Here is a 27,818-nt window from a genome sequence, read left to right as displayed (position 1 = left end):
AGATTTTTAAGGAATTGAATGTGGGTTTGGTGGAGTAATCCTATTTTAAATGGTATTTTGAGCAAGGCTAATTGTAAGAATCTGGTTCCAATGTATTGCTACTTTTTGTGCCACATTAACCTAAACCAAAGGAATATGCACAAACACAGAAAACCAAAAACACATAATTTTTGCCTCTTTTGGTTTAATTTGACCAAAGGCTGTTCATTTCACTGCACAGGCCCACAAAAGTATCTCTGTGCCAACAGATGCAGGACATGCACCTTTTCCTGGGATGATAACCATGTTTATATTCTAAACATCAGGAGAAAAAAAAAAAAAACCATAAAGCCCAACCATATCGCTGCATGAATATGGTCAATTATCCACTGGAAGTTTGAGTATTTTAACTCTTGAACTCTTTCAGCACTACATGGAAGACATGACCCCATTGAGCACATATGTTAAAACTTAGACAAGATTTCATGAGTGGGCATTATTGATTTCTCTGTGAATGTAATTTTTTTCCACTTTAGGAGGTTTGTGTACCACATCAAATAAACGATCATACCACAGTTTCTAAAATAAGATACTTTAAAGTCAACTCTTATTCAATGTATGCACAATACCAACCAATCTTCTACTTGGAAGATCATTATCTAAGGGAAACTTGTGGGCTGGGAGAGCTATCCCTGGGGTTTGGCAAAGGCCAAAAAAGCAAAGGTGGTAACTCTAGCCCCTGAGAATATCTAACTGGCAAAGCAATCAGTCTTTAAATCATCAGAAGAATAAATTCCTAATAATCCCTTCTATATAATGAATTTTTTGCATCACAAATGTTCAAGTGGTGGAGCATCGCAGTGTATTTTACTTAGATGTAGGAACAGAAAAATCAGAGGAAATACCTGTCAGTGGATGTGGTTTCTTATCTTCAACTCCTAAAATTTACATCTCAAGGACCAACTGCCTGGCAGGAGTGAGGCAGGGTGTCCTATTTCTGGGCACAGCTCTAGGAAGCGGTGACCTGATGTGAGTATGAGTTATAGATATTAAAGCCAACTTTTCCTCCACACCAATACCCCGTCCTTCCAGAAATCTTAATAGGCTTTTGAGAGCCTCCATTTAAAGCCAGCTGCATAAAATGATCCTTTGATGAAAAGGGATTGGAACAAGGGTTAAAGCAGACATTGAAAGGTTACTGTAGAGGGCACAGTGTTCATACAACCCTCCTTTAATATGTGTGGTGTGCACCTGTGATAAGATGATTCATTACATGGGGCCTCTCTTTGACAAGCTCCATCGTTCAGCCCTCGGGGTTCTGACGGGACAATCCTGCACCCGCCCAGGAAATCAAACAAGGTCAGCTTTTTTTTCCCTGGGACGTAGACGGAGACGATTTAGCTTATAATGCATCTTTGTTTACTCTTTATGTAAAATAAAAACAGCGTTCAAGACATCAAAATTCCTGCTCTCCACAGAGCAGGCCAAGCAGGGAGTATGTGAACACACTGCTGGCAAATAAATAAGGCTGGGGGAAGAAAACCTTTGTAAGAATACTAGCTCCTCTCCCTTTGATTTCACGATCCTAAACAGTCACACAGGATCCTAGCCACTCTGAGTCAGGCCTTCGGACGGAAGGCTCCTCTGACATCATCAGCTTCATCTTGTTTGCTTTCTACGCAGCTCTGGGGTTTATTGGGTCATCTGAAGCTCTGCCAGTGTCTTGGTGATACGTGGGCACATTAGCAGTGTAAGGGGACAGACCCTCTCTCCTGACATGAGGAAGGTTTACTGCCCCTGACATACCGAAGTAAATCAACAAGCATGCCAGAGGCTGCCCGGCTTCTGTGGGAATTGGCAGGAGGCCGGGACCATGGGACTGACTTGCAATTGCCTTTATTCTAATGCACCCCTTTTCTTTGTTGCTTTTATAAGACCTCTTCATCACCTTCCCACACATTCAGACATTGGCTTTGTTACGACTAATTTAGATATCTCACAGCAATTAGGGAAGGAAACTGATCAGTTTCTCTCCTTATCCAAGTTTTTCTTTAAGTGAAAAGTAAAAAAAGCAAAACTGACATTTTATTTTTAAAATGTAACTTTTCTTTTTTAAAGAATGCCCCTGTAATGAAAAGTAACTTCTTCATATAAGATCATAACATGAGTCATAGCACAGAGATAAAAACAAAATAAAACTTTGACAATCTAGAGGTAGGAAAGAAAAAAAAAACCTTGCTTCTAAAATATAGAAACACCTCCCAACCCTTCTCCTATTCTTGACATTGCTAGTAAACATTATTTATTTGCCTCGAATAGATGCGGTTACATATCACTGTCATGCAAAAGAAATTCATTTCCTTTCCGAGTTCAATCTGCCATAAAAATGCACTCTTGTTCCCATCTCCCACTCACCTGTCCTTGTGCATTAGTAACTAGTTGACCTGTGACCCCCTGAAGACTGGAGAGAGCATTGCCAAAGGCCTGTGAGCTTGCTATGGAGCTCATGGCTGCTGCAGCCGCGGCAGCCTGACTTGCTAGTGGATTATTAACCAGCTGCAAAGAGAGAAAAGATCACTGTGAAAACCACTGAGAGGCACAGGCACAGCACACGGACACAACATTGACTCGGGGGAGGTAGTTCTCACCTCAATTCGCTCATGCATAGGGCCTGGAACCCACCGGAGGGGTGTGGCGAACATTCCTCCTGGAAGCTCTGGGGTTAGGGGTATGATGGAAACGAGGCTGGAAGGAAAATCTTGTGCAGCTTAATGGAGCCTGGGTTTAGGGCTAGCCTAGGAGGGAATGAGCTTGAACTTCAGGGGTAAGCTGGGCTGTTAGGGTCTTCCCGGGTGGAGAAATGATTTTGGAGAAGTCCTCTAGATTAAATAAAACTCTGAGGAAATGTCTACTTTTCCTGAGGAAACCAGACAGAATAGAGGAGTAAAACAGGATGGGGATTGGGGAAAGAGAGGAATAGATTTTTAGGATTTCTGCGAATGAATTCGTCATTTCCATTTGTGAATTACAGTTTGTTTCAGGGACATTGGGTGAGGCAAGTGATCCACCTCGCTTCCTTGATTGAGGGGAGAAGGAAACCAAAGCCAGTAGAAATGGAAATCTACGGCCTCCGTGCTCCAGAGGGTGAGTCTAGGGCTGGGACATTTTTGGGGCTTTACCCTAACCATAGGATGCAAAGCCAATGAGAAAGGTTGTTTGATGAATGGTCAGATTGACAGCTGCTTGCTGTTGTAGCTGTTATAGGTCTTTCCTCAGCCTCTTTCCTGGGACAAGATTGAAACAGGGAGGAAGGAAGAGAGAGGGGGAGAGAGACCTGCCAGGGAGGAGGTTATGGCTGCCAAAATCTGTTTTTCCGTGGAGACCAATTCAATATTCTCCTTCCTGCCAATTTTCCACGCCACAGGTTTTCAGGCCTTCTGACCATGAGGCAGAAGTGTGGCTTGAACTAAAATCTGCATTTAGGTTAATGACTAGATATAAATTCAATAAACATTTAAACTATTTTCACAGTATTGGTTTTGATACATGAATTTCATTTGTATTTATTCTAGGGTATTATTTTTTTCCCATATAGTTTCTCTCAAGTACAACAATTGTTGTGTTGAAAATAATGCATTTTCCATCACCAGTTCCCACATCCATGAAATTCCTGCATTTTTCTTTTCCAGAAACCTGCCAAGACTAAGACTTGGTGGAAAAAAAATTAAAGCCATACCTAATTCAAGTCCTGGAAGCTGTTCTAAAAATGCCACTTTTTAAACTTTGCTTTCTACATTTTCTGTCTCAGCTTCTCTTCTCTCTTCCCTTTTCTTCTTCCCTCTTTCTTTCCCTCAAACCATATTTTATTTTTAAATTTCTTTACAAATTTGCCTACAGATTATATCATCTTATGAAGAAGGAAATATTAATTATCAGAGAAAACATCAAAATGGACAGGAATTTAATAATTTTTTTCATTAATATGATACCTTTCTCTTATTGGTTTCTTCATTCATTTATAACTAAATTTCACATAACTTGTTCTTCAGTAATTCTGTTGACCCAGCACATTTTTTTAAAATGAAAACCCATTTAAGTTGATTACTTTATGTCTTTTGCCTTTATCTCTCTGCTAAAAGACAATCACGATTTTCTTTTTAAGGAGAAAAAAAATCTAATTCATCAGCCTAAAGAGAAACCCTGTCTTATCCCAGATTACCACCATGGAATTTAAAATTCAGGTTGGCCTTGATCTTGATATTTGAGTATGTTTTTATAGGATACATGGGGTAACAGCATGCATCCAGAAGTAACTCTCCTTGTTTGTAGACTACTTGAAGTGAGAAGAGTTCATAATGTGTTCTTTTTTTGCCCTTTCCGAAGTGAGAAGACTGGTTGGGAAATACTGTCTCCAAACTGCCAGTGCAGACACTGCCCAGTTGTACCACATTCTTAGGTCATCTGTCAATTGTCATGTTTACATTTCTTTCATGCAATACAAGTTGAAATCATAATGAAATTCTTGAGTTTCAGGAATATCTCAAAATAAGCTTCTTTATCCTCAACCAATGTATTAAATTATGTTCAGTTGGATCTTAGTGTTGAATATGAATTTTGTCCGTGAATTTTGGGTGAACAATTTAAACATCTACATACAGAATGCTCTCTGAAGAAGATAGGCAATTATTTATGTTTAATGAAGAGAAAATACTTTTATTAATTTTAAGGCATTTCCCTAATATCTAGGTTGATCAAAAATTCTTACATGAAATTATGGAATTATTCCCTGGATACAATAGTGTAGATTGAGAATTTCCTACATTTAGGACACCAGTGTGTTGTTCAGCTGTAGTCTCATGCAGTTTACTGCAAATTCAGGTATTGCATAAAGGATAAACAATCATTCTGAATACAAAATAAAGTATCTACTTAGAAGTGGGCTTCTGAGCCTTTGTGTTTTGGGGCCAGAAATGGGTGCACTTCAACTGCTTTGGAAGGTTGCTTGGCAACCAGAAATATATAGATTTGGCTTATTTTAAATGTTTATTTCCTCTATATTCTAGTCGCAGCTTAAAGTCTAATTTGGTTCTTTTGCCGCCTTTCCCTCTTAATGAAGCAAATGCCAACTTGGATGACTCTTTACTTCCTAGCCAGTATTCCAGTAGGTCTTTGTGGAAGTGCTCTGGGTTCTGGGGAGATACCTTGCTTCCCTGTAGAACTAAATCTAGAACCACAGTGACAGAGTGTGGTGTGCACAGACAGTGGGTACAAGCCAATCTGTAAGGTGACAGCATTCCAGAAGGTCCATTGGTGGTGTTGATGGATGCAGTTTCATACATATCTTTTGGCTTCTCTGTCTGTGTCTGCCAAGACAGGGATGTAATATGTATTAAAATACGTGGCAGAGAAGGGGAGGAGGTGGTCAGGAAACCACACATGTTTTTCTCATCACCTCAGGTCATGTCACGCTGTATTGTCCCCAGTCATATCATGTTAGCATTGCTCTTATCAATGCTTCTTGATTGGAGACTCTGGGTAGATTTGGACAGCGGGGAGCCCAGGCACAATAAATGCACATAATGAGCATGTTATCATTCCAGGACCAAGTGGATATTTTGAAGCTGCTGCCAAGTTTATGCCTTCAGATCTTTCATTGCCAATGTACCCAACCAGCAAAGGATGGCCCAAATGACGTCTGACTATGATACACGGTCTTGTTTTCAACAGATCAGCTTCAAAGACATGATGAATTCTGGTGTATGCTTGTTTATAAATGTGGAAGCTTTCCAAAGGAAGTATTTGCAAAGGACTGGAGTTTTTATGTTACATACAAATAGATTCTGGGCCTTGAATACATCAGGTTTTACTTCTGGAGTCTAAAAACCCACTAACAGAAGCATTGATATCTTAAGACAGTTTTCTCCTCCCTGGAATTTTAGAGACTACAATAACAGAATAATTTTTTAAAGTAGTTTTATGCCAGTGAGGAAGGGCTCCAAGCCTCATATTCCCCTGTTTGCCCATTAATGTAAGTGAGGGCATCAGCTCTGAAAACAGACTGCCTTGGTTTGTGACTTTAAATAAACCATGCCTCATTTTCTTATGGGAAAATGGGTATGAAAAGAATATCACACACAGGGTTAGGATGAGAATTAAATGAGATAACACATTCAAAAGTGTTAGAATAAATACCTAGCGTATATTATTTTCTTAACAAATACTAGCTAATATTCTCGTGGTTTATACTGTGCATGAAAATTTTGAATTAATCAACTTGAATTAGAACTCCCCTCCATAAATATATTTTTTCTTTGGAAATAATATGAACAAGGGTAACTTCCTTATTTTTATAGCAGTTTTATTTAACTTTTTTTTTTTAATAAAAAAAGATCAGCTTGAAGGATGTGTAAAAGTATTTCAGAGTAGATAGCATAAGCAAAAAGTATTTAAAACAGGGCTTCATCTGTTTGTCTTGAGCCTGTTCTATTTGATGGGATTAGTTCATCTATAGAGAAAGTAGTGCTTATAGTCTGAAGCCAGGGTCAGTAGGTGACAGCAAGAGAAGACAAGACATTACCTCATTTATACTATGTTTCCCTCATCCTTAGTTTGCAACATTTGTTAGAATTCCATAAGGGCACCCATTTTGGAGTTTAATTCCTGCCTCCATCAAAATAAACATTGTGAATGAGTCCATCTCACAATTGCTGATTTGATAGTGAGGGAATGCAGGAAAAAGATTTGCAAAAAAAAAAAAAAAAATTCCTTTAGGATTTACAGTGATTTATTTCTATGTCTACATATCAATATGGATATTTGGTGCTTATCTTATAATGAGAATAAATCCATATTTCCCAATCTATATACTTGGTGCATCTCCTTGCTGTCTGTGGACACTAAATGGTGATGAGAAAAAAAGCTTTGAGGAAGTCTCCCCAAGGAGCACCCTTAGATGATGTCATATGGATGTCACCACAGATAATATCACATGATGGAAGAAGGTTTTTCTCTAAGTCATGTCCTGTATTCTCTTTCTCTGAAAGACACATAGTTTGCATCCTGGAAATAATTCAGTTTCCTTAAATCTGAACATTAGTAGTCACAATATTTTTCATGCAGATGAGCTGATTGTATGATCCTATTGTTATAAATCCCATTTACAAAAATATGGCAGCATGATGAGGCAATTTGGCTATGGTTTTATATTCCTATATTTTTATCTTTATTTTAAGAGGGACTCAGGAATGCAGCTGGCTCAAAACATTTCTTCGGAGCATAATTGCCCATGATCTATAGTTCTATCATTCTCTTCATGAGCGATGAGGATTTTACAGAGTATGGATTTTGGAGCAGCTCTTTTTTGCTACTAACTTTATAATTTAGATCCCTGGAACTGTGGTGCCATTTGTTTTCAAACGAGGATATTCATAAATGCATTCATCACTATTCACTCCTCATTTAAGGTTTGAAATGACTCGGCTGTGGCTGCCTAGAAACAGCAGGGCAAATGCAGCTTTTGAGTTCATTTACATACATTAGGACCTTGACTTTTCCTATACGTAAGAAAAAGTGTCTCTTGGCTCCTTGGGATTCTTCTAACCAAATCAGTACTTCCACATTTTACCCTCAAGTCTTCTGTTAAAATTATCGGTAGACAAACATGGAAAGAGTGGCCATAATAATCCCAACGACGTGTTTGATGTGTATTTTATCCTGCTAAATTTTTCACCCAGGGTCTCATCATTATTGTTGTGTTATAACAGTATCCTCCTAACAGTTAGAAAACCCATTTTGCGAGTTCCAGTATTGAGCCAAGATTTGCTGCTCACTCTCTGCCCACCCTTCCTTGTAGTGGTAGCACGTGCTAGATGCTGATCTTTCCACTCTCTGCCAACCAATTGGAAGTCTCCTTTGACCACTGCTGAGAGATCTCTGAGGCTGGGGTGCCTGAGATTGAAAGATACCTCTGAGGCAATGTAACATCTTAAAAGACCTTTTGAGACAGCCAGGTGGGAAGGGGCCCCCAGGGAAACTCCAACCAGCCTGAGCACTGGGAGGAATGTGCACTGGGGTGGAGCCATAGAAATCCACACTGTTTGCAGCTGGGAGGAGCCTGGCCCCTCGTCTTCCTGGGTGGAAGCTGGGATTCAATAGGGAAGCACACCAGCAGGGTCTCTGGCTTTGCAGAGGGTTCCTGTTTCCTTTTTTCCCTCCTTTTTGCCCAATGAATCCCATTTTTCTCACCCTTCAAATTGTGTGCCTAATTTTTCATGGCTGTGTGGCAAGGACCCCATCTTCAGCTAAACTACAGAGATGGTCTTACAACACTTTGACTCACCAACGTAAAATCCCAAGATTTAGGTATAGTTTCAGAATTAACTATATTTTATCTTTATTTTATGGCAAAATTGGAAGTATAGTAGCTTTCTATGAGTGCTCCAATATACAGGCATATTGGCTAATGGAGGAATTTTTAAGGTAACCTAAGGTTTTTGGTCAGATTTCCCAGAAACAGAAAAGAGAAGGGAGGAAACCTGACCCAGTGGGAGGCTCTGGAGTGTGTGTAGGGTCTCAGCATTGTCCCTCCTATGGGAAGGAAGCTGGGCTGTCATACCCCATATCTGACAGTCCTTGGTTAACAGCGCATGGGGTGAAGATGAGGGCTGGCAATGCCCAGGCACTGGTGGCCCTTTGCTCTTGGGATCAAATGGATCCTGGAGCCGGAAGGAGTCCTTGGAAGAAGGGCTTCAGATGCAGGTCATTGAAAGCCCAACAAAGGTGTGGGGGCAACTCATGGGAAAAGGAGGATTCCAGGGTATCTGGGTGGAACGTATCATTTTGTGACATAATAAGAAATGTATATTTTGTCTTCATCCCTAGTTCCTGACACAGAACTCCTAAACTCTTGGAATTTCTGAGTAATAGGGGTAAGAGAAACAGATTTTGTTATTCTTTATAAGCCCTCTTTCAACCGCATTCGAGTTTATGTTAATGAGGTGGCCCTAGGACAAATCGAGCTGTCTGGCAGAGAAGCCAGCTCTGTGACTACAGGGATTGAATTTGCAGCCCTACTCCCAACCAAATGAGAAGTAAGAGAGGCTGGGATTGAGCTAATCTCCAGTGGCCAATGATTTCAGCACTCATGCCTTCATAATGGAACTCTATACAATGGATTTGGAGAGTTCCTGATTGGTGAATGTATCCATGGGCTGGGAGGGTGGTACACCCCAAACTCCCTGGGGGCAGAAGCTCCTGCACTCTGGACCCCTTGAAGCCTTTTTTTCTATTTTGAGACGGAGTCTCCGTCTGTCCCCCAGACTGGAATGTAGTGGCATGATCTCTGCTCACTGCAACCTCCGCCTCCCAGGTTCTAACGATTCTTCTGCCTCAGCCTCCTGAGTAGCTGGAATTACAGGCGCCTGACACCATGTCCAGCTAATTTTTGTATTTTTAGTAGAGACGGGGTTTCACCCGGCTGGTCAGGCTGGTCTTGAACACCTGACCTCAGGTAATCCATGCACCTTAGCCTCCCAAAGTGATGGTATTACAGGTGTGAGACACCGTGCCTGGCTCCTTTTTTTTAAATTCCTGAGACAGGGTCTCCCTTTGTTGCCCAGGCTGGAGTCCTGTTGTCTAGTCATAACTCACTGCAGCCTCAAACTCTGGGGCTGAAGCCATCCTCCCACTTCAGCCTCTCAAATATGTGGGACTATAGGTTCATACTACCACTCCTGGCTTTTTTTGATTTTGTAGCAATAGGGTCTTGCTATGTTGCCAAGTCTGGTCTCAAACTTCTGGGCCCCAGTGATCCTCCTGCCTCAGCCTTCCAAAGCACTGGGATTATAGGTGTGAGCCACTGCACCTGACCCAGACCTTGCTTTATGTGTCTCTTCATTTGATTGCTCCTTTGTATCTTTTGTAATAAACTGATAGCCACGTTTCCCTATGTTCTGTGACCCATTATAGCAAATTATTGTGCATGAGGAGGGAGTGGTGGGAATCCCCAGTTTGTAGCCAAGTCAGACAGAAGTGCGGGTAATCTGGGGACCCACTACTTGCAACTGGCAGCTGAAGTGGGGGCAGTCCTGTGGGACTGAGCATTTATTCAGTACCCTCTATGTTTTGGGCATTGTGTGAGGGGATAATGTGAATGACAGATAGTGCAAATGACATCTTATCCACTCTCATAGGGAGTACAATTAACAGGGAAAAAGATTTGGGTGGGAAAAGAAGGAAAGTAGGAAAAAATAAGCTGGCCAGGAAACAGTATCCAGACCTGGAGCAGGTGACAGTCTGGGTTTAGGGGTCAATGGGAGAGGAGGCGGTGGTTCAGAGAGATCTGAAAGAGGCAGCTCAGAGTTGCTCAAAGTTGCCCAGAAATGTCTCTTGCAATTAATGCACCATTCTGCCTTGAAAGTGGAAGCAGCACAGTGAAATGATTACGTACTTAAAATACGGAACCAGATTGCTTTGGTTCAAATTCTGAAGCTGCCAGTAGTTAGCTGCACATGTCTGTGACTGTTTCTTTAGTTGTAGTAAAATGGGAATCATAATAATGGTAATGACATCGTAGGGTTGTTGTGAAGAAGATGAGTTAATGTAGGCAAAATACTAGAAGAGCTCCTTCAGTATAATAAGCCCCATATAAGTTTTGCTATAATAATTATATCCCTTCTAGGAACTTCTGGTCATACTGCTGTTTGAGAATTGAGTCCCCTCTCCTCCTCATTCCCTCTGAGATAGTCCCATTGGTCTTTTTGCAGACCCTCAACCACCTCAGCTGTTTGCTTTGCTTTGCTGTTTCCACCAGTGGAACTCCTTTTCCCATTCTCCCAGATCACCTCCTTAGAGTCCCTTCATGACTACTTTATCTACATAGCATTCCCTTTCTTTTGGAGATTCATGCCAAAAGATTTATAAGCAAATGATATGATGTCCAGGATTTGCTTCAGAATAATCCATGGTGGGAGGGTGGGTGGGGATATGGAAGACAGGTCTTGGTTTGATCATTGTAGGAACTGGATAGTGGATCTACATGGCTCATTAAATGTATTTTTTCTACTTTTACATAGGCTCACAATTTTCCATAATGAAAAATTTTAAAGAAGCCCTTCAATTCTCCAATGAGTCTTGTTTATTTCACAACTTATTAGATCCTGATATTAGACTATTCACTTACTTGTTTATCCTCTTTGTCCCTTTTGCTAGAAGTGCATTTTGGTTCACTGCTATATCTTTGACTCTTTCAACAGTGCCAGGCATCCAGTAGGCTCTCAATAAATGTTTATCAAGTGAAGAAGTGAGTTGAAAATACCTCTACCTGACTGAGAACTTGGTGGAAGTTTGATTCTTTAATATTTACAGAAAAGAGTAGAAATTTTAGAGGCAAACTTGTCTGAATGTTTCTTTTTAAAAATATATGCTTTAAAGTCTCTCACACCACATTGGACCAACTGGCCAGAGCCTTCCACATATGGTGACTCAGTCCTGAGAGCGCCTGTGTAACCTCCATGTGTCAATTTGTCATGTGAATTAGCACCAACAAATGCAGCCTTCCTCTTAGCTGCATAGGCAGAGTCCTGAAAGGTCAAAATTGGCACTGAGAAGTCTTTCTTACTAGTTGGGAATATTCCAGGACATAAAACTCAACTCAGCAGCCAAAGGTGAAGACCTAGCTTTTCTCTGGACATTTTGGACCAAGAAATTGCATCCCTAGATGTCCCTAGAAATTCTATGCTTGGAATCAGGTGGGGCTGGGCTGGGCTGAGGGCTTAATCTCTTGGTTTGAGGTTATTTAGGAGCTGAAGGATAAGGTAGCAGTGAATGAGTCTTGTTTGTTTGTTGGTTTATCATTGGATATGGTAGTGGAGAAAGAGTCTGGCTATGGAGCCTGCATCTCCCCAGTCCTGCCTCATGAACTGGGCCAAAGCCCCATAGACAGCAGCATGGGCCTAAACTGAAAGGGCCACGTTCCCCAGATAAGGATGGATTCTATGTGTCTCTGGGTACAAGCGCTGCTGTTTTGAGGCCAGGTGCTGGAGAGTGACATCAGTTAACGAGGTGGGATTTCGGGGGTGTTAGGCCACTTAGGCATTGAGATGGTCTATGGCTCCTGGAGGTCATGGGATGCAGACTGAAAAGTGAAGCTTCACCTTCTCAGATGGCTTCACAAAGCCTGGACATCATTGCAGACAGACAGAGGGAACTCTCCATGAGCACTTGTGGATACTCTGAAGAGGTATTCTAGACGTACACTGGAGAGAGAGCTAGATCCCACATGGGGCCCAGGTCCAAGTTATGTGGAGTAATTGATGAGATCTGCACCAAGGGAGCTAGGGGGCACTTGAGGGAGGGGAAGAAAATGAATGAGTCTGGCTGGCACACAAAATGATCTGGCGGCAAGCTATTAGAAAACTCTCCAAGGGGATGCATTTCTTTTTATTTTTAAATTTACTGACAAAATAGTCAAACCCAGCGCTGAGGGGGAGAACTAACTCTTAACTTAACCCAATACATTTATTTTATTTTGAAGTAGAGAGGTCAGCATTATGGAAACATACCAACTCTAAATCAGATTTTATCCAAGTTGTATGTGGACAACTACTGTGTTACTACAAGCCTACACATCTCATTTCCTTTTCTGTCTAGTCCTCCATTTAATAACCTGAAAAATCTATCTTTTTATTGAGGTTCATGCTATTTTCTTACTTACATACAATAGTGCTACTCTTACCAATTGCCTATTGTCATGGCACATTAGTTAGGTGAATTTGTTGATATTTCAAAATTACTCTTTCTGTTTTTTTTTTTATATTCTCTCATCCAGTTTAAACAAGTGATTGGGAGCACTCTTGTGATGGAAATTTTTAGAAATAAATTCTGCCATAGTATAGCAGTGGGTGTTACTCTAGTTTCTAGCTACAGAAAAGCACATTACACTCTTTACCCACCTGCGCCAAATTTACTTTAGTTCCTAACACTTGCTGAGTTCTTACAAGGGACAGTAGATGCTATTTAGTGCAGAAAAAAGGCCAGAAAGGATGAGCGGCTCCAAGAAAGCCGAGACACAGGTTCTGTCTTTCTGGAGCTCCAGCACAGTGTTGTTCATCAGATATTTCCCATTAACCAAGGTGCAGGCTCTGTGCCAGCCCCCGGGATACAGAGATGGACAAGACAAGAGCCTCATGCCTTGAGGCGCTGCATGTATGGTCACCCCACGTAGCCAATGCTTTAAGAGAAGGGCAGGGAGGGCCCAGACAAAAGACCCTCATCAGGCTGTGGGGAATATGGGAGATTTCTTGGGGAGGATAGCTTTGAAACTGAGTGATAAAATATGGCTCAGAGTTGATTGTGAGGGCAGTGAGATGGGGAGAAGAAAAGCCTTCTCATCCACTAGGAATAGTTTCATCAAAGGCATGGTGTTAAGAAACAGGATTTTGTATATGGGGAGCTACTAGTTTGGCACTTTTGATATTTCTGGGAATATGAAGTAGAAAGTGGAAAACAGCAGATTATGTGGTAAGGCACAGGCTTGTAGAGGGAGGATGCTGTATATTATTTTATGGACTTGTCCTTTTTGTTCATAGGCAATGATGGAGGGACATGATCACATCTGAACTTTAGAATAATCACCTTGGATATTGAATTGGATTGGGTGAGGATGGGTCAGACTGGAGGCAGAGGAGAAGATGAGGTAGCTGGGCGCAATAGGGCAATCAGAGGGAGGAGGGCAGCTGGGGGTAACTGCACACAGAAGCACGATCTGATTCACCACTCATTCATCATCAAACACAGCATCGGCTGTGTGTCAGGTATGATAGGGTGGTCTCTCCTCGCAAGCTTCTAGAGTATTGGAGAGACAGATATGTTGACAGACAAGAGCCAATGGGTACAAGCCAGGGTAGGGGTATACTAAGTGAGCCGTGGACATATTGGGTAACTGGCTAGCTCGGTAAGGGAAAGAGGAGGGGTGTCACAGAGGTTTCGCAAAACAACGGATAAGAGCTCAATCCTGGATAAATCACAGACCAGCTGAGCAGATGGGAAAGACACACAGTTGAAATAAAAGAAAGAATAAGTACAGAATTATGAGATGTCAGAAAGCTTGCTATGCTCTGAGTGTCCACAGCACACCTAAGACAGAAGATGGAGCTGGGACCCTCCTGAGATGGGCTTTGAAGGCAGAGAAATAAGTGGGAAAGGGAAAATAGGAAGTCCATGTTTGAGTGGTGTGCTTGAGTTCATATGGCATAGAGTGCCTGCAGAGAGTTTCCCCTGCAGGCTGTTGCTATGAAAACACCTCAATATTCACATCCTCATGCAACATTAAAGAGCTATCCTTAACAGCTTTGCAGCTCAGGAAACAACACCAATTGGTAGTCATCAAGTTATAACATAATTTCATTTATTTTATATAAAGGGGACTCTAAACTGCTGACTGACCAAAAATTAATAATTGAACTTTGAATAATAAAACCAAAGCCATCATCTTTAAAAATACAGAATGTTCTCCGTTACAAAAACTACATAGATGGATGATGAAGGACCTCCATGGTCGGGTCCACGTGTTACAACTGAGCTGTGATTTTATAAAGTATAAAGTTATAAATCAATTAGAAGGACTGTACTAGTTTATCATGAGATCTCAGGTTCCTGAGCATCTGCACAGCATAGGTGGAAATATTTCATTTATTTGGGGACTAAGTACTGGGCATTCTGACATATTTTACTCAAGAATATGTGTGTTTTCTGCAGATTCTGTTTTTACCACTGAAACCCAAGAAAATTTTCCTAAGTTCAACTAATTCAATTAATCATTTATAAAGAAGAAAACATATGCCTCCTCTTCCTTCCATCTCAATAACCACATTGGTTATTAAAATGTGCTTGTAACAAATGTTATGCATAATATCTTTGTTTTATCAGTCCATGGGCAAATGGAGAATCTTGTTAAGCTGTTACTGAATTTTATTATTATGTATAATGGCTTGCTTGCCTCATAAAATTTGTCCACTGAACAGCTGTTGTAGAAGGAAGCTAACCAGAAATATGCTAGCCGTCCCATAAAAAAATACTACATTTGGGCCATGCGATATATTTTTTTAGGGGACCAGTAGAAATGAAGCCATTTGTTGTTGGTCTGCCACTGAACCTTAGAACATCTACCCTTTTGAATTCACAGTAAGGGTCAGATATACCATTTTAACTTTAGGGAGAAGAAAATAGCATTTCTGGTCATGTCACACCCATCTTAAAGTGGGTGTCTGTAAGCAGTCCTGGATTCACATCCATGAAGATTTTTTCATTGTAAAAAGCCCAGGGGGTTCTTTTGGCAGATGATTCAAAAAGCAACTGAACATTCCAGGAGCACCTGCCACACCCGTGCCAGAGATGCTGCAGCATTAAGTGCCCAAAAGAGAGCTATGCCATCAGGAAAAACAAACAGTCCAAATTATTAGAAAAAATACGACTCTGCAGAAGTACATGAAACGGAAAGCAGAAAACAAGACTAGAATGCTCAGAGGTAAATAAAATCCTTCTCTGCTCACAAAATATATTGGTATAGTTTGTTCTAAACACATTAAGCTAACAGTAAGAACCACTACCTGTAGAAGCCGTAAGCCAAGAAAATATAAAAAAGTTGTTGTATAGATTGTCTGGGAAGTTCCCATTAATAAAACCGAACATAGGTTAAAAAACATAAAGCTTAATCTCACCAAGAGCAAAAGCAAAGCTGTGTGGGAATTTTCCACATTGAGGAAGAAATGAGCAGGGAATCACTGATGGAAGAAACCCATCTCCCCAATCAGCAAAGAGAAAATAATTTTAAAAATGCTTTGCGAATCCTGTAACAATTGAGAAATGATTGGCTGTGCATTTATGGGCAAAATTAGGTAACTGTTACTGCAGGAGAGAATGTAAAATTGCTCAAAGTCTGAGCACCTGGGCTCTCTTCTGGTGTCAGCAGCTCCCTGGTGGGGCCATCCTGCCCTGCCTGAGCCTCCATGTTCCTATCTGTAAAATGAGAAAATTAAACTACATCCGTGATTCTCCAAATGTAGTCCCCGACAGCAGTGAAGTCATAGAAGTTTTAGGGATATATATTACAGAGTTAGCCTTCCCTAACGAAAACCCCTGATACACACTGAGATCCACCCATCAATCATCCCCTGTGCTGCTCCAAGGATGGGAGAAAGCCCAGATTTGTTCCCTGCTTCCAGAGTTCTGTGGGGTGTTGGGTCTAAGGCTAGTTCCACAAATGCTCAGCTTCTCTGAAGCGGACCTGAAAGAAAGCGCTTTCTCCCACAGTGGCACTGAGCGTGGTCCTGGAATGAATCACATCAGCATCACCTGTGAACTGTTAAAAATGCAAATTCTCAGCATCCACCCCAGACCTGATGACTCAGAAACTCTGGGGACTGGAGCAGCAATCTGGGTTATAATAACTCTTCAGGTGATGCTAATTCATGCTAAAGTTGGAGAAGCCCTAAACCAGATAATTTCTAAGGTTCCTTAAATGGGAAAAGTCTAACATGATGCTAAAATGGAATAAAATTTGGAACAGTGCTATATTTTTTGAGTTCTCCTCCTAGAAGGATTACTAAATAAATGTATTAACTAAATATAATTTTCTAAGTCTGTTTCAGCAAGTGGGAACATATGACTGGAAATAAATATTTAGTGAGTCAGGGCTTGCAGCAAGTTTCTAAAACAACAGTGCTGTTTATTGGCTTCCAGGTTGACTTCCAGCAGCCCACAGGCAGCAGCAAGAGGCACGTGAACACTTCTGGGCTGGAATGGGATGAGTGGCCTTTCTAACATGATCAGAGCTATCACAATGTTCAATCCTAGGGGAAACAACGGAACTTTACATCTATAATAGATTTTTAATAACAACGAATTACCTGATGTTAAAAGATAAGTAACTGCAAGTCGACCAGACAAAGGCTTTCAAGGATTATGGCAGAGACTTAGAACTGGCATGGCTGTGTTTTGTCTGTATACTGAAGAACAGCGCTGCAGAAGGGAGGAAGAGGAAGGGTTGGTTGTCATTTTGCAAGAGACGGTTGCCATCTTTGTTGGCGGAGACACAGCTGCTGGGGATTTTCATCAGGATAACTTTGGTATGAAACTTGCGAACAATTTAGGTTTTAAGGGGATATATTCTTGTGCCTGGATGGTAGAGAGTTTTACTCATACTTAGTTTGATTTTTTTCAGAATAACATGTACGCTGCCGAGTTCTTATTTTGTACATTCTTTTTTCAAAAATGAGAGCACATCTTATTGTTCATTATGCCTTAATACTTCTTGATTGCCATACATGGAGGAAAAATAAAGCAAAATGGCTCAGTGTAAAAAAAATGGAGGAAAAGAAAACAAAAAGCTTTAGGAGGTGATCATATAATTCTTATACAGGAAATATTAAAATAAAATACAGAAATAGAAAGTGAAGTAAAACCACCAACATATTAAACATGTTTACTTTTCTAAGACTTTGGTTTTAAGAACTTAGACAAATTGACCAAGATAGTCATCGGAGGATTCAAGAAAAAAAGCCATCAAATAACAAGAAGAAAATGTAATTTTCAAGAATTACCAAAATAAAATGGAAGTTCATAATGTTTTAAGAATAATGATTTTTTTTTTTAGCTTGTGGCCATACATGTTAGCAAGCAATGATATTTTGGTAAAATACTTGAGAATTACAGCAATTCCCAATGTGTGTTTTGTGGGACCCTAGTCCAGGGATTTGCCTGGAATGAAAGGTTTGGGAATGAAATAGGTTTGGGGAACGATGCACAAAGCATCTATCTCTTGGTGATTCACAATGCATGTCAGCATGTAGACGGTTCTGAAAGTTGTCCACAGGTAAAAAAACAAAACACAAAAAACAAAAAACCTGTTCAGTTTGTTTATCTCTGCATTGCCCAAAATTATTTGATGATAGTACCTGCTTCTCATGTAACACCACTAACACCCCTTAGAACTTATATTCTATGTTATACACTCTGGGAAAAACCTGGGTGATGTATTACTTTGTTATTCACCCGTTTAACGAATGCACAAATGGAAGAAGGTGGTAATCCACCTTGGCTTTTCTCATCAACTATAGCTAAAGGAAGGACTTTATCTTCCAAACCCATATGCTTCTCAAACCATATAGGTCTGGAAAACATACCCTTTGGTGCTTTTATTAATGTATATGCAAATTGGTTAAGGTAAGTTTTATTGATTTAAAAAGAATCATGGAGATTCATGAGCTTTGAGAATTTACAAACACATCTGCCTTACCATTAAGTGACCATCATGGTATTTCTGCATTATTATTAAGTGATTTTATTTTATTTTTTTGAAACAGAGTATTGGCTGTGCCCAGGCTGGAGTGTAGTGGTGCGATCTTGGCTCTCTGCCTCCTAGTTTCAAGCGATTCTCCTGCCTCAGCCTCCCAAGTGGCTGAGGCTACAGGCACACACCACCATGCCCAGCTAATTTTGTATATTTAGTAGAGACAGGGTTTCACCAGTCTAGTCTCAAACTCCTGACTTCAAGTGATCCTCCTGCTCAGCCTCCCAAAGTGCTAGGATTACAGGAGTGAGCCACCCCACCCGGCTATTAAGTGAAATATTATCACTAAGTGAACATGATTGTATCATCGGACAGTGTCCTCACTATTACTACCTACCTGATATAGCATCTTTTACGTTTCAAAAAAAGAAGAGTTCTGAATGGGATGGAATACAATGGAAAGAAACCATATATATTAAACAAAAAACTCTTAAGAGGGAAAAACAATAAAATGGTTCTCAGCAGTAGGTGGGGATTTGGAATAAGTCCGTGTGTGTTCATTCATGTCCGTATGTGTCTATTTTAAAGGTCATAGGGTTTGAACAGGATCTGTGGCTGATTTGCCCAATTCTGGCTTGGGAGTAATACTTTTCATTATTTTAGATTCATTTATTCCTGAGTATAACTGTTAAACACAGAGGAAAAATGGCCACTAAGAATCTCATTTTGTTTTCGAAACCTCAACATTAAATAAAACCAAGAAACACAAATTTTTATATGTATAGGATATTATAGTTAGGAAAAAAATTTTTGTATTAAGGAGCAAATTTACATTTGGTCCTCTGTTTTCCTTAGTTTCTGTAACCACAGCTTCTTTTTTAACCTTAGAAATATTGGTGGATAAATTGATTTGCACCTATAGGTCAATTGCTCTCCTTCACAACTGCCATAAGGGCAAGTTACTCACAGCTGTTGGGCTGGTTATGTCCAAAGTTTTTCAGAAACTGGATATAAAGTTTTTCAGTTCTGAAAAACTTTAGATATAACCAAAGTATAGTCATTATAAATTATAATAAAATATTACAATGAAAACCCTGATTCTAAAATAAATCATTTTGATATTTTAGAATTTGTCAGTGGCAAGATTGTTTTGAAGCATGTAAGAATAAAACTAAAATATGTAGAATTATTGTTCATAGAAGCACAATGATTCAAGACATGATATAGTCATGTGCTACTGTCTTTTCCCTAAGTTTTCACTGATGTGTTTAGAAAAGTGAAATGGCACAGGGGCTTGCTGTATATTTCTAAAAATGAATGGCACTACTTGTGTTTCTTATGGCCATTGCTAGTAACATTATGACCAATACAGATACATTTCTCTGTGACAAGCATCTTCTCTAGGAGGAGTCAGTAAATTGATATGTATAGATATCCAAAGTAAAAGAATAAAATTATAGTAAATAAGCCCCAGAAATGTATAAAAAATTGCATTTCATTTCAAAAACTTTGAAACACTCCTATAATTTTCTAAGCATTTTTAATGCATTTCTTTCTCATGAACTTTGTCATCCGGTATTCAAATAGTGATCATGCTATACATTATAAAATAGGTTATCTCAAGTAGAAATGGTTTCAAATATAAAATAGAGTTTATGTACTAGCCATTAATTTAACAGAATAGATATATGCACTTGACAGCAAAATAAAGACTTTTCTCTCTCTTTTTGATTTTTGTTTTTCTCAGAAGACTATGTCCAGGAAATTCAATTCACCATTATGAGAGTCAATCCGCAGCTAACTTTTCTTTGTTTGAAATCATTTTGGGCTGGGTGCAGTGGTTCATGCCTGTAATCCCAGCATTTTGGGAAGTCGAGGCGGGTGGACCACCTGAGGTCAGCAGTTCAAGATCAGCCTGGCCAACATGGTGAAACTTTGTCTCTACTGAAAATACAAAAATTAGCATGGTGGAGGGGGGTGCCTGTAGTTCCAGCTACTTGGGAGGCTTAGGAGAATCACTTGAACCCAGGAGGCAGAGGTTGCAGTGAGCCAAGATCGTGTCATTGCACTCCAGCCTGGATGACAGAGTGAGACTCTTTCAAAGAAAGAAAAAGAAAGAAAGAAAGAAAGAAAGAAAGAAAGAAAGAAAGAAAGAAAGAAAGAAAGAAAGAAAGAAAGAAAGAAAGAAAGGGGGGAGGGAGGGAGGGAGGAAGGAAGGAAGGAAGGAGGAAGGAAGGAAAGAAGGAAGGAAGGAAGGAAGAAAGAAAGAAAGAAAAAATCATTTTGATAATCAAACAAGGATATCAAAAGGACATTCAAACAATGGATATAGGAGATGATTTTGATTGATGGGGAGTGTGATGATGCCTACTGAAGTTCCCTCCTCTGTTCCTGTGGTGGTGAGGTTTTCCATGTGAGCACTGTCGCAGGACCAGGAAACACTGGACCATGAAAACAGATACGTGGCCAATTCTGCTTTCACCTAAAAACCTCTCCATTCTCTTTTTATAAAGATTGAAAAACATTTACTCTGCTCTTTCATTGAAAGGTCATAACCTAAGGATTTATAATTTCCAAGAAATAATTGATTCTGGTGTCCCTTTATTTTATGATTAAAGGATATGAAGTGGCCTTTTTGGTGGATTGATTAGATGACTGCTTGAGGCAGGAGGTCTGGCTTTCCCTCTATGAACTAGGAGTGGCCTCAGGAATCACATGAATATGTTAGACGTGCACTTTTCAAGTCCATGGCTGGATCTTGGATTCGTTTTGTGACTTTATGTGAGGCTCAGTCCTGAAAGCCAGTGGACTCCACCAATGATTGATTAAAGCATGATGTTTGATGACTGTCACCTGTAGCAAATGAAAACAACTGCTTTTGGCAGAAATCACCCTGTATCCAAATTGACAAAGCTGAATAACTGTATGTGGATGGTTACACCAGTTCTGCTGTGTGGAGCCAGGAGCCGCTGTATTGTGGAGGCTCATGTGGATGGAATGCACCGCCTGATGTACTAATTTGATCCTGGCATTCCAATGCAACCCCCTATTCTCTAAAGGGAAAAATTAGTGTATTTGTTGGAGATATAATGGAACTGTAGAAATTACATTCAATTAGCTATGTAAACTGTGAAACAAACGTCAGGTTTCCCTGAGTTCTGCCATTGTGGTCTGAGAAAGAAGAGGTCCGAATGGGATGAATTGCAACGGAAAAGAAGCACATGTATTAGACAAAAACTCTTAGGAAGGGAAAACTATAAAATGGTTCTTAGTACTTGTAGGTGGGGATTTGGAACAGGGCCATGTGTGTTCATGGATGTCCGTAAGTGTCTATTTCAAAGACGACACGAAGGAAAATAACATAAGGATTGTGTGTGCCTTGTCATGGAGACAACCACTGTGGAGAGACAAGCAGAACCATCAGTGAGTGACCCTAGGTTTCTGGTTGGGTCCAGTGTTTTCCTGTCTCACAGCAGGGGGTGCCCCATGGCAGCTCAACCTGCCACAGGGTCCCCTGCTGCAATGGCCCTGGGCAGTTTGTGTTTCCAGCTGGGACACAACTTCTCTGAGCAGTTGCTGTTCCAGCTTAGACTGTTTCTGCCCCACTTTCAGGGATGATGTCATGAGCCCAATATAAGGGGAGCTGCAGAGGGGAGCATGGCATTGACTATGACCATCATCTCTTAACTGGCCTGCAGGCTGTATATTTAAAGACATTTTTGTGCGTGTGCTGAAGACAGACTGGAAGGCAACCACCTATCTAGGGATTTATGCACAGGATAAGTGTGCTAATAATTGTATGCCACTGCTATTTGATCCAACTTCTTCTTGCTGTCTTCTGCATTATATTCAGAAAGTTAAAGAAGGAATTGTAAATAAAATAAGTCAGACTCTAGCTCAACCATGGCCATTATGGAGATAAGGTGACCTTTCCCATCATAGTCCAGTCCCTGTGCTGTTGCCAGAGCAACCATCCTGAAACATTTCCTGAGATCATCCTCCTGTTAAAAATCTTTGCTGATTCTCCCCTGGCCTCAGAGGAGCATCTCACCTCTCATCTCACTGTGACTGCCCAAAATGTACAATTCTAACCTCATCTTCACTCTGCATCAAGTGTGAGAGAGCTATGATAGAAACGGTGGAACTCTATAGTCATACTGCCCGTGTTCTAAAGGAGGCTCTGCCACCCTGTCACCTAGATAGAGTTCCAGATGTGTTTGCCCAGAAGCAGACTCTGCAAGTTTAGTGTGTTTGATGTTAATGAAGGAGGGTCCTTGGGACTGACCCTCCCAAGGAGGGTCCTTGGGACTGACCCCTGAAGAAGAGAGCAGGTGGCAGCTGGAGTGAGCAGACAGAAGTCAAGATATGGTGCAGGCCTGGCATCTCTGGTAGCTTTGGAGCTAGAATGGTCTGTAAGAGTGGCTTAGGTTGGCTCTTTAAAGCCTCATGTGAGTAGGTCATTGGATGTAGGCCACCCTAGAAAGGGGCATGGCCTTGATCAAGGCTTTGGATGAGAAGGCTCTACAGCTGAGGCCCTCTGGGAGGGGCTGCTGACGGTTGGTGGCTCTGAGCTAAGAGAACTCCCAGACAGCTGGAGCAATACCTTTCCATTGAAGGGGGACCTGGGGACACTACAGCATCTCCACACCTTGCATCTCTAAGCCTCAGGTTCCTTCAATCTCAACGGGGAGTGATAAAAAGCATTTACCTTCATTTGCCTTGGGGCATCAATATGAAGTTCAATGCTCAGGCACACAGAAGGTCACACTAGAGTGATCATTGGGTTCTTAATGCTCTGACCACTCTGAGCAACTTGGCAGCTCCTAGAACCCAACATGTCCTTTCACACCTCCAAGCCTCTGACTAGCGTACTTCTCTCTCACTGATAATGGTTGCCCAGGACTGTGTGCAACTCAAGAGCAGAGACCATGACTTATTTATCTTTACTTCCTCCCTCTGCTCCTGGTGCTGCTGAATACAGTGCCTTGTTAGATAAGCAATGGGTGTTTGTTGAATGAATAAAAATACAAAAGGGAAAAAGCAGTCATTTGTGACACACAGATACTCTTTCCATTGCAAAGATTTGAGATTTGCAGAACTTATTGTTTCATTTTCTAACCTCACCCTTGGGGAAGCTCAGGGTTAAATTTAATTAGCAATTACATAAATAATATAAGCCTAGCTATTTGGTATCTTATTTTCTTTTCACTCTGTTTGGATTTTGGTGTTTGTGTTACTGGCTCTGCTTATGAGTATTATATGTTTTTGTTTGTAATTTCTCTCAGTTCCCTTTTGGATGCAGGCAGGTTATAAATCATATTTATACAAATAACAACTTTTTCTAAATCCTGGCTTCAAAAATGTTTGGATATTATTATTTGATGCAAAATTTATCCCTCTACTTATGAGGATTTATTTAGAGGACACGAATCTTCCAAATGTGTTCTGAATCAACTTGACCCACTCTGTGTGTATGAGGAGTTAGGAAAAAAATGTTTCATAGATAAAATATGGCAGAGATGATGCCTAAATACAGTCCACAGGGTAGAAACACAACTACTAAAACAAAGCAGAAAATAAGTGGAAGTGTTTATTCACTCAGTGTATATTAACTCAGCACCTGTCCTGTGCCTGGCACTGTTCTGGATGCTGGAGGTCCAGGAGAAATAAAGATCAATACAGAGGACAAGGTGTCTGCTCCTATAGCTTCCATTCTGTGGGAGAGACAAGTGGCAAATGGGTAAACCACAGACAAGATAATATTAGGTAATAGGAAGGGCTAGAAAGAAAATAAAATGAAAGAATGTGATAGAAGGACTACCTGGGGCAGAGAGAAAAGATACTTTCAATTGTGTGATCAGAAGCGATGTCTCTGAGAAGGTGAGAGTTTAGAAATGAGAGGTAGCCAGCCATGGAAATATCTGGGTGCAGAATCATGCTGAGAGGAGGCAGCAAGTGCAAAGGCCCTGAGGCAGACATAAGCAGGGCTTTTTGAAAAACACTTGTAATTTTTTGCATATTAGTTATTTTAATTTATAGCCAATACATGTGGCAAATTTGTTTACCTTGATTAAAAAGAAACACAAAACAACTGCAGATTCAACTAACTCTTTAATTCTTTTTCTTTTTTTTTGAGACAGAGTATCATTCTTGTTGCCCAGGCTGCAGTGCAGTGGCGCGATCTCGGCTCACTGAAACCTCTGCCTTCTGGTTTCAAGCGATTCTCCTGCCTCAGCTTCCCGAGTAGCTGGGATTACAGGTGCCCACCAGCATGCCTGACACATTTTTGTATTTTTTATTTTGGTCTTGAACTCCTGACCTTGTGATACACCTGCCTCGGTCTCCCAACTAACTCTTTAGTTCTTAACTCATTTGTGGTCCTACATTTCTATAATCTTCAGACAGATCATTGATATGAGCATGCTTTGAGTTGCAGTGCATTTTGTTGAAACTTTTAAAAACCTTGTAGGGTTTTTAACAGGTCATCTGTCACTACTATTAAAAGTACAAAAAGGGAACAGCCTAGCCATGGTGTCTGGTCCAAGCCCTGGAGCATTTGATTCAAACCAATTGCAAGTATTTCTAAAGACAGAGTATCTATTATTTTATGAGTCACAACCAATAAAATTCCTTTCTCCAGACTTTAGTGGAACAAATGAGAACCACTGGGGGTGGTTTGGATTTATCCTCCCCTTCTTGACCTCTAACTGGGCAGTGCTTTGGATTATTGAATCAGCTTCAGGATCAGATATTTTTGAGTTTCTTATGTTTCAATGATTTGTTTACCACATATTTTAAGACTCCTATCTGGGGTGCCATTTATCATATTCAAATGAAACATTCTGGGGAGAAGATGATAGAGTTAAATAATTCTGTCTTTGAGAATTGAAGAAGCATTTCCATGAGATCTTAAGTAACACCAATGCTGAGAGATAGGCAATTGAGAGATGAGAAAACAGAAGCTCAGAGAAGCTTCCCAGGTCTTACAGGTGCAGAAACTCCTGACTTTAGAAAAGATGTGTTTGCTCAGTACGTTTGGTAATGGCTGTAGCTTTCATAGTGAGACATGGTAATTCATCTTCTGGTGTCTGGGTCCAGCACTCTAAGCACACCCAGAGCACTCTAGTACTGTGTCACCTGGCTGGTTTGCTGTGTGATTGTGGACACCTTCATGTAATCTTTCTGGGTTTTGGTCAATGGTTAAGCACCTCTGAGTGATATGAACTCAGGGCTGACTTTGATACTCTATTGGTGGAGACGAAATAAGTCAAAGATACTGTTCTTAATGCTGAAGAGTTTACACCACTAGAATGATCCAATTTGGGGTCTTAGATCTCCTGATTAAAGGAAATTTAACATATTACTTATAAGAATAAACTAAAATATTGCAGAAGATAGGAACATAGGAAGTTTCTGTTAGTGGTGATTCAGACTGAAGTTCTTATTTCATAGACTAAGAAAAAAAAAATAGCTGTCTGGAGTTCCTAGAGGCATGAATCATGTCAGATCACCAGGATTTCTGAATGACTGAGAGGTTTTAAAAACAATTTTAATCTTGTACATGGAAATATTACAAAATGCATTGCCAACTGCTTTCCTTCTTTTAAACTTTATTACTTTCGTTACACACAAAACTTGTTATATACAAGTTTGTTATAGAAAACTGTAAAGATAAGCAAATAAAACATAAAACCACTTCAATTCCAGAGATAACAATGCTAGTATATTGGTACCTGTCATCTTGCACATCTCCTTGGCAATGCACATATTAATAACAGTAAGAGCACAGTATAAGCACTTTTTGGAGAAGGGTAATTTTTAAATTCACTTTTTAAAAACTATATTATATATTATTCATTACCTTCCATACCAATAATTTTTTGTGCCTTCCTATACTTAATGAAATTCCTCACTTTTGTGATGACTCCAGGGTGTTATCATGAAGATCGATTACTTATAGCGTGACCTGCCTGGCTCTCTGTCCCCAGTCCTGTTTCTGGGGTGTTAGAGGATCTCTACCTGAGGAGCTTTGCCCCCTTGGATCAACAGTACACTTAGAGCCCTTCCGACTTAGTGCCCTATGCTAAGGCTGTAGGTGGCAACCAACCTCTTCAAACAGGGTCATGATCACATTTGCTCTTACTTGAGTTCTTTCCCTGAAAACCTGCAAACTACAATTCCTTCCAGTCTGACAGTCTCCCTCAACCTTTAATCTTCCCAGCCTCCCAAGAGAGCCAGCTCTATCCTAAAGGCTTGCCTCATCGTACATACCAGGGCCAGTGGGCCCACCACATGAATTCCTCGGTCCAGTGCTCTGTCTCTGGATACATGGCTGGGGTGGGTTCTGTTCCAGTTGCCAGCCTCACCCTGGTCCCCTCTCCCACCTCGGTTCCTGGAGGTCCTCCCCTCTACTGCTGGCCCATGCCTGAGTCTCTGTGCTGGTGCTCCCTTTCTATTGAATGATTTCCACCCTTTGCCTCAAGCTCCCAGGCCCTTAAGTTCTGTCTCTCTGAGTTGCATGTTTCTGTTCTGTGTCTCCCCATTCTGCTGGGCAGGCTCTCAGGTGTCCTTGGGTCTGCTTTTAAAAGCACCTCTTTCCCTTGTATTTGTTAATTACAAGCTGCCATGCTTTTGCAACCAGATAACCAATCTGGTTTGATCTGGGTCAGACCTAAGTGTCTTCTTTCCTTTAAATAATGTACATGGACATTTTGACAAAGATTTAATAACATTTTTATATTATTATTTTTGCTGTGTGTTGATTCTCAATTGTTTCAAAGAGTTAAGTTGCTGGACAGAGGAATTTCTAATAGGGAAGTTGTTAGCTTAGTTGTGGGTGAAAAAAATGTTTTTTCTTATACTTTGTCATAAAATTACATAGCAATTAGCTCAAGGGATTTGTGAAAGATATAAATAGGTTCCAGAAGAGCTTGTACAACTTTACTACAGACAGAAACTGGGTCAGTAAGGGGAAACCAGGAATCTAATCAACTGATTATGGGAATCCATTTCATAATTAGGTCATTTTTTTCTGCTTAAATTAGAACACGGGCATTGTCCCCTGCAATCATGCAAATATCCTCAGGTTGGGAAACACCTATACATACAAATCGGTCCTTTGCAAATCATAGCAAAAGACTTCATTGGGGTTTTCTTGAAAGTAGCTTTGGATGCAGTGGTGAAAGGTGACTCAAGGTGAAATGCCTTGTTCCTAGGGAGGGAAAAGATTTTTAAAATGGAAAGACATGAAGCTGGGCATGGTGGCTCATGCCTGCAATCCTAGCACTTTGGGAGGCCAGGATGAGCAGATCATTTAAGGTCAGGAGTTAGACATCAGCCTGGGCAACATGGTGAAACTCCATCTCTAGTTAAAAAATACAAAAAAATTAGCCAGGCTTGACGGCACATGCCTGTAGTCCCAGCTACTTGGGAGGCTGAAGAATCAAGCATAAGAATCGCTTGAACCTGGGAGGCAGAGGTTGCAGCAGTGAGCCAAGATCATGTCAGGGCACTCTGGATGAGGTGACAGAGTGAGACTCCATATCAAAAAAAA

General features: G+C 40.6%; 1 protein-coding gene and 1 long non-coding RNA gene across 5 annotated transcripts in view; one reads left to right on the top strand and one right to left on the bottom strand.

Moving 5' to 3' along the window:
* The window catches only part of POU6F2 (POU class 6 homeobox 2), a 473,172-nt gene that overhangs the window by 58,267 nt on the left and 387,087 nt on the right, over positions 1 to 27,818 (bottom strand). For all 4 annotated transcript variants that reach the window (XM_037730523.1, XM_017506155.2, XM_037730520.1 and 1 more), the window contains one exon: positions 2,395 to 2,535. In XM_037730523.1, coding sequence (XP_037586451.1) covers positions 2,395 to 2,535 — 141 coding nt within the window. The remainder of the gene's footprint in view (positions 1 to 2,394; positions 2,536 to 27,818) is intronic.
* Positions 2,792 to 4,545, top strand: LOC119467902. Its single transcript, XR_005196538.1, has 4 exons — positions 2,792 to 2,803; positions 3,021 to 3,123; positions 4,142 to 4,220; positions 4,363 to 4,545. It is a non-coding gene; the product is annotated as an uncharacterized LOC119467902 (long non-coding RNA).

The sequence above is a fragment of the Cebus imitator genome, unplaced genomic scaffold (genome assembly GCF_001604975.1).
Source record: "Cebus imitator isolate Cc_AM_T3 unplaced genomic scaffold, Cebus_imitator-1.0 Scaffold349, whole genome shotgun sequence".
Classification (NCBI taxonomy): domain Eukaryota; kingdom Metazoa; phylum Chordata; class Mammalia; order Primates; family Cebidae; genus Cebus; species Cebus imitator.
Note: the sequence above shows the minus strand (reverse complement) of the source record. Positions and strands in the feature narration are given on the sequence as shown.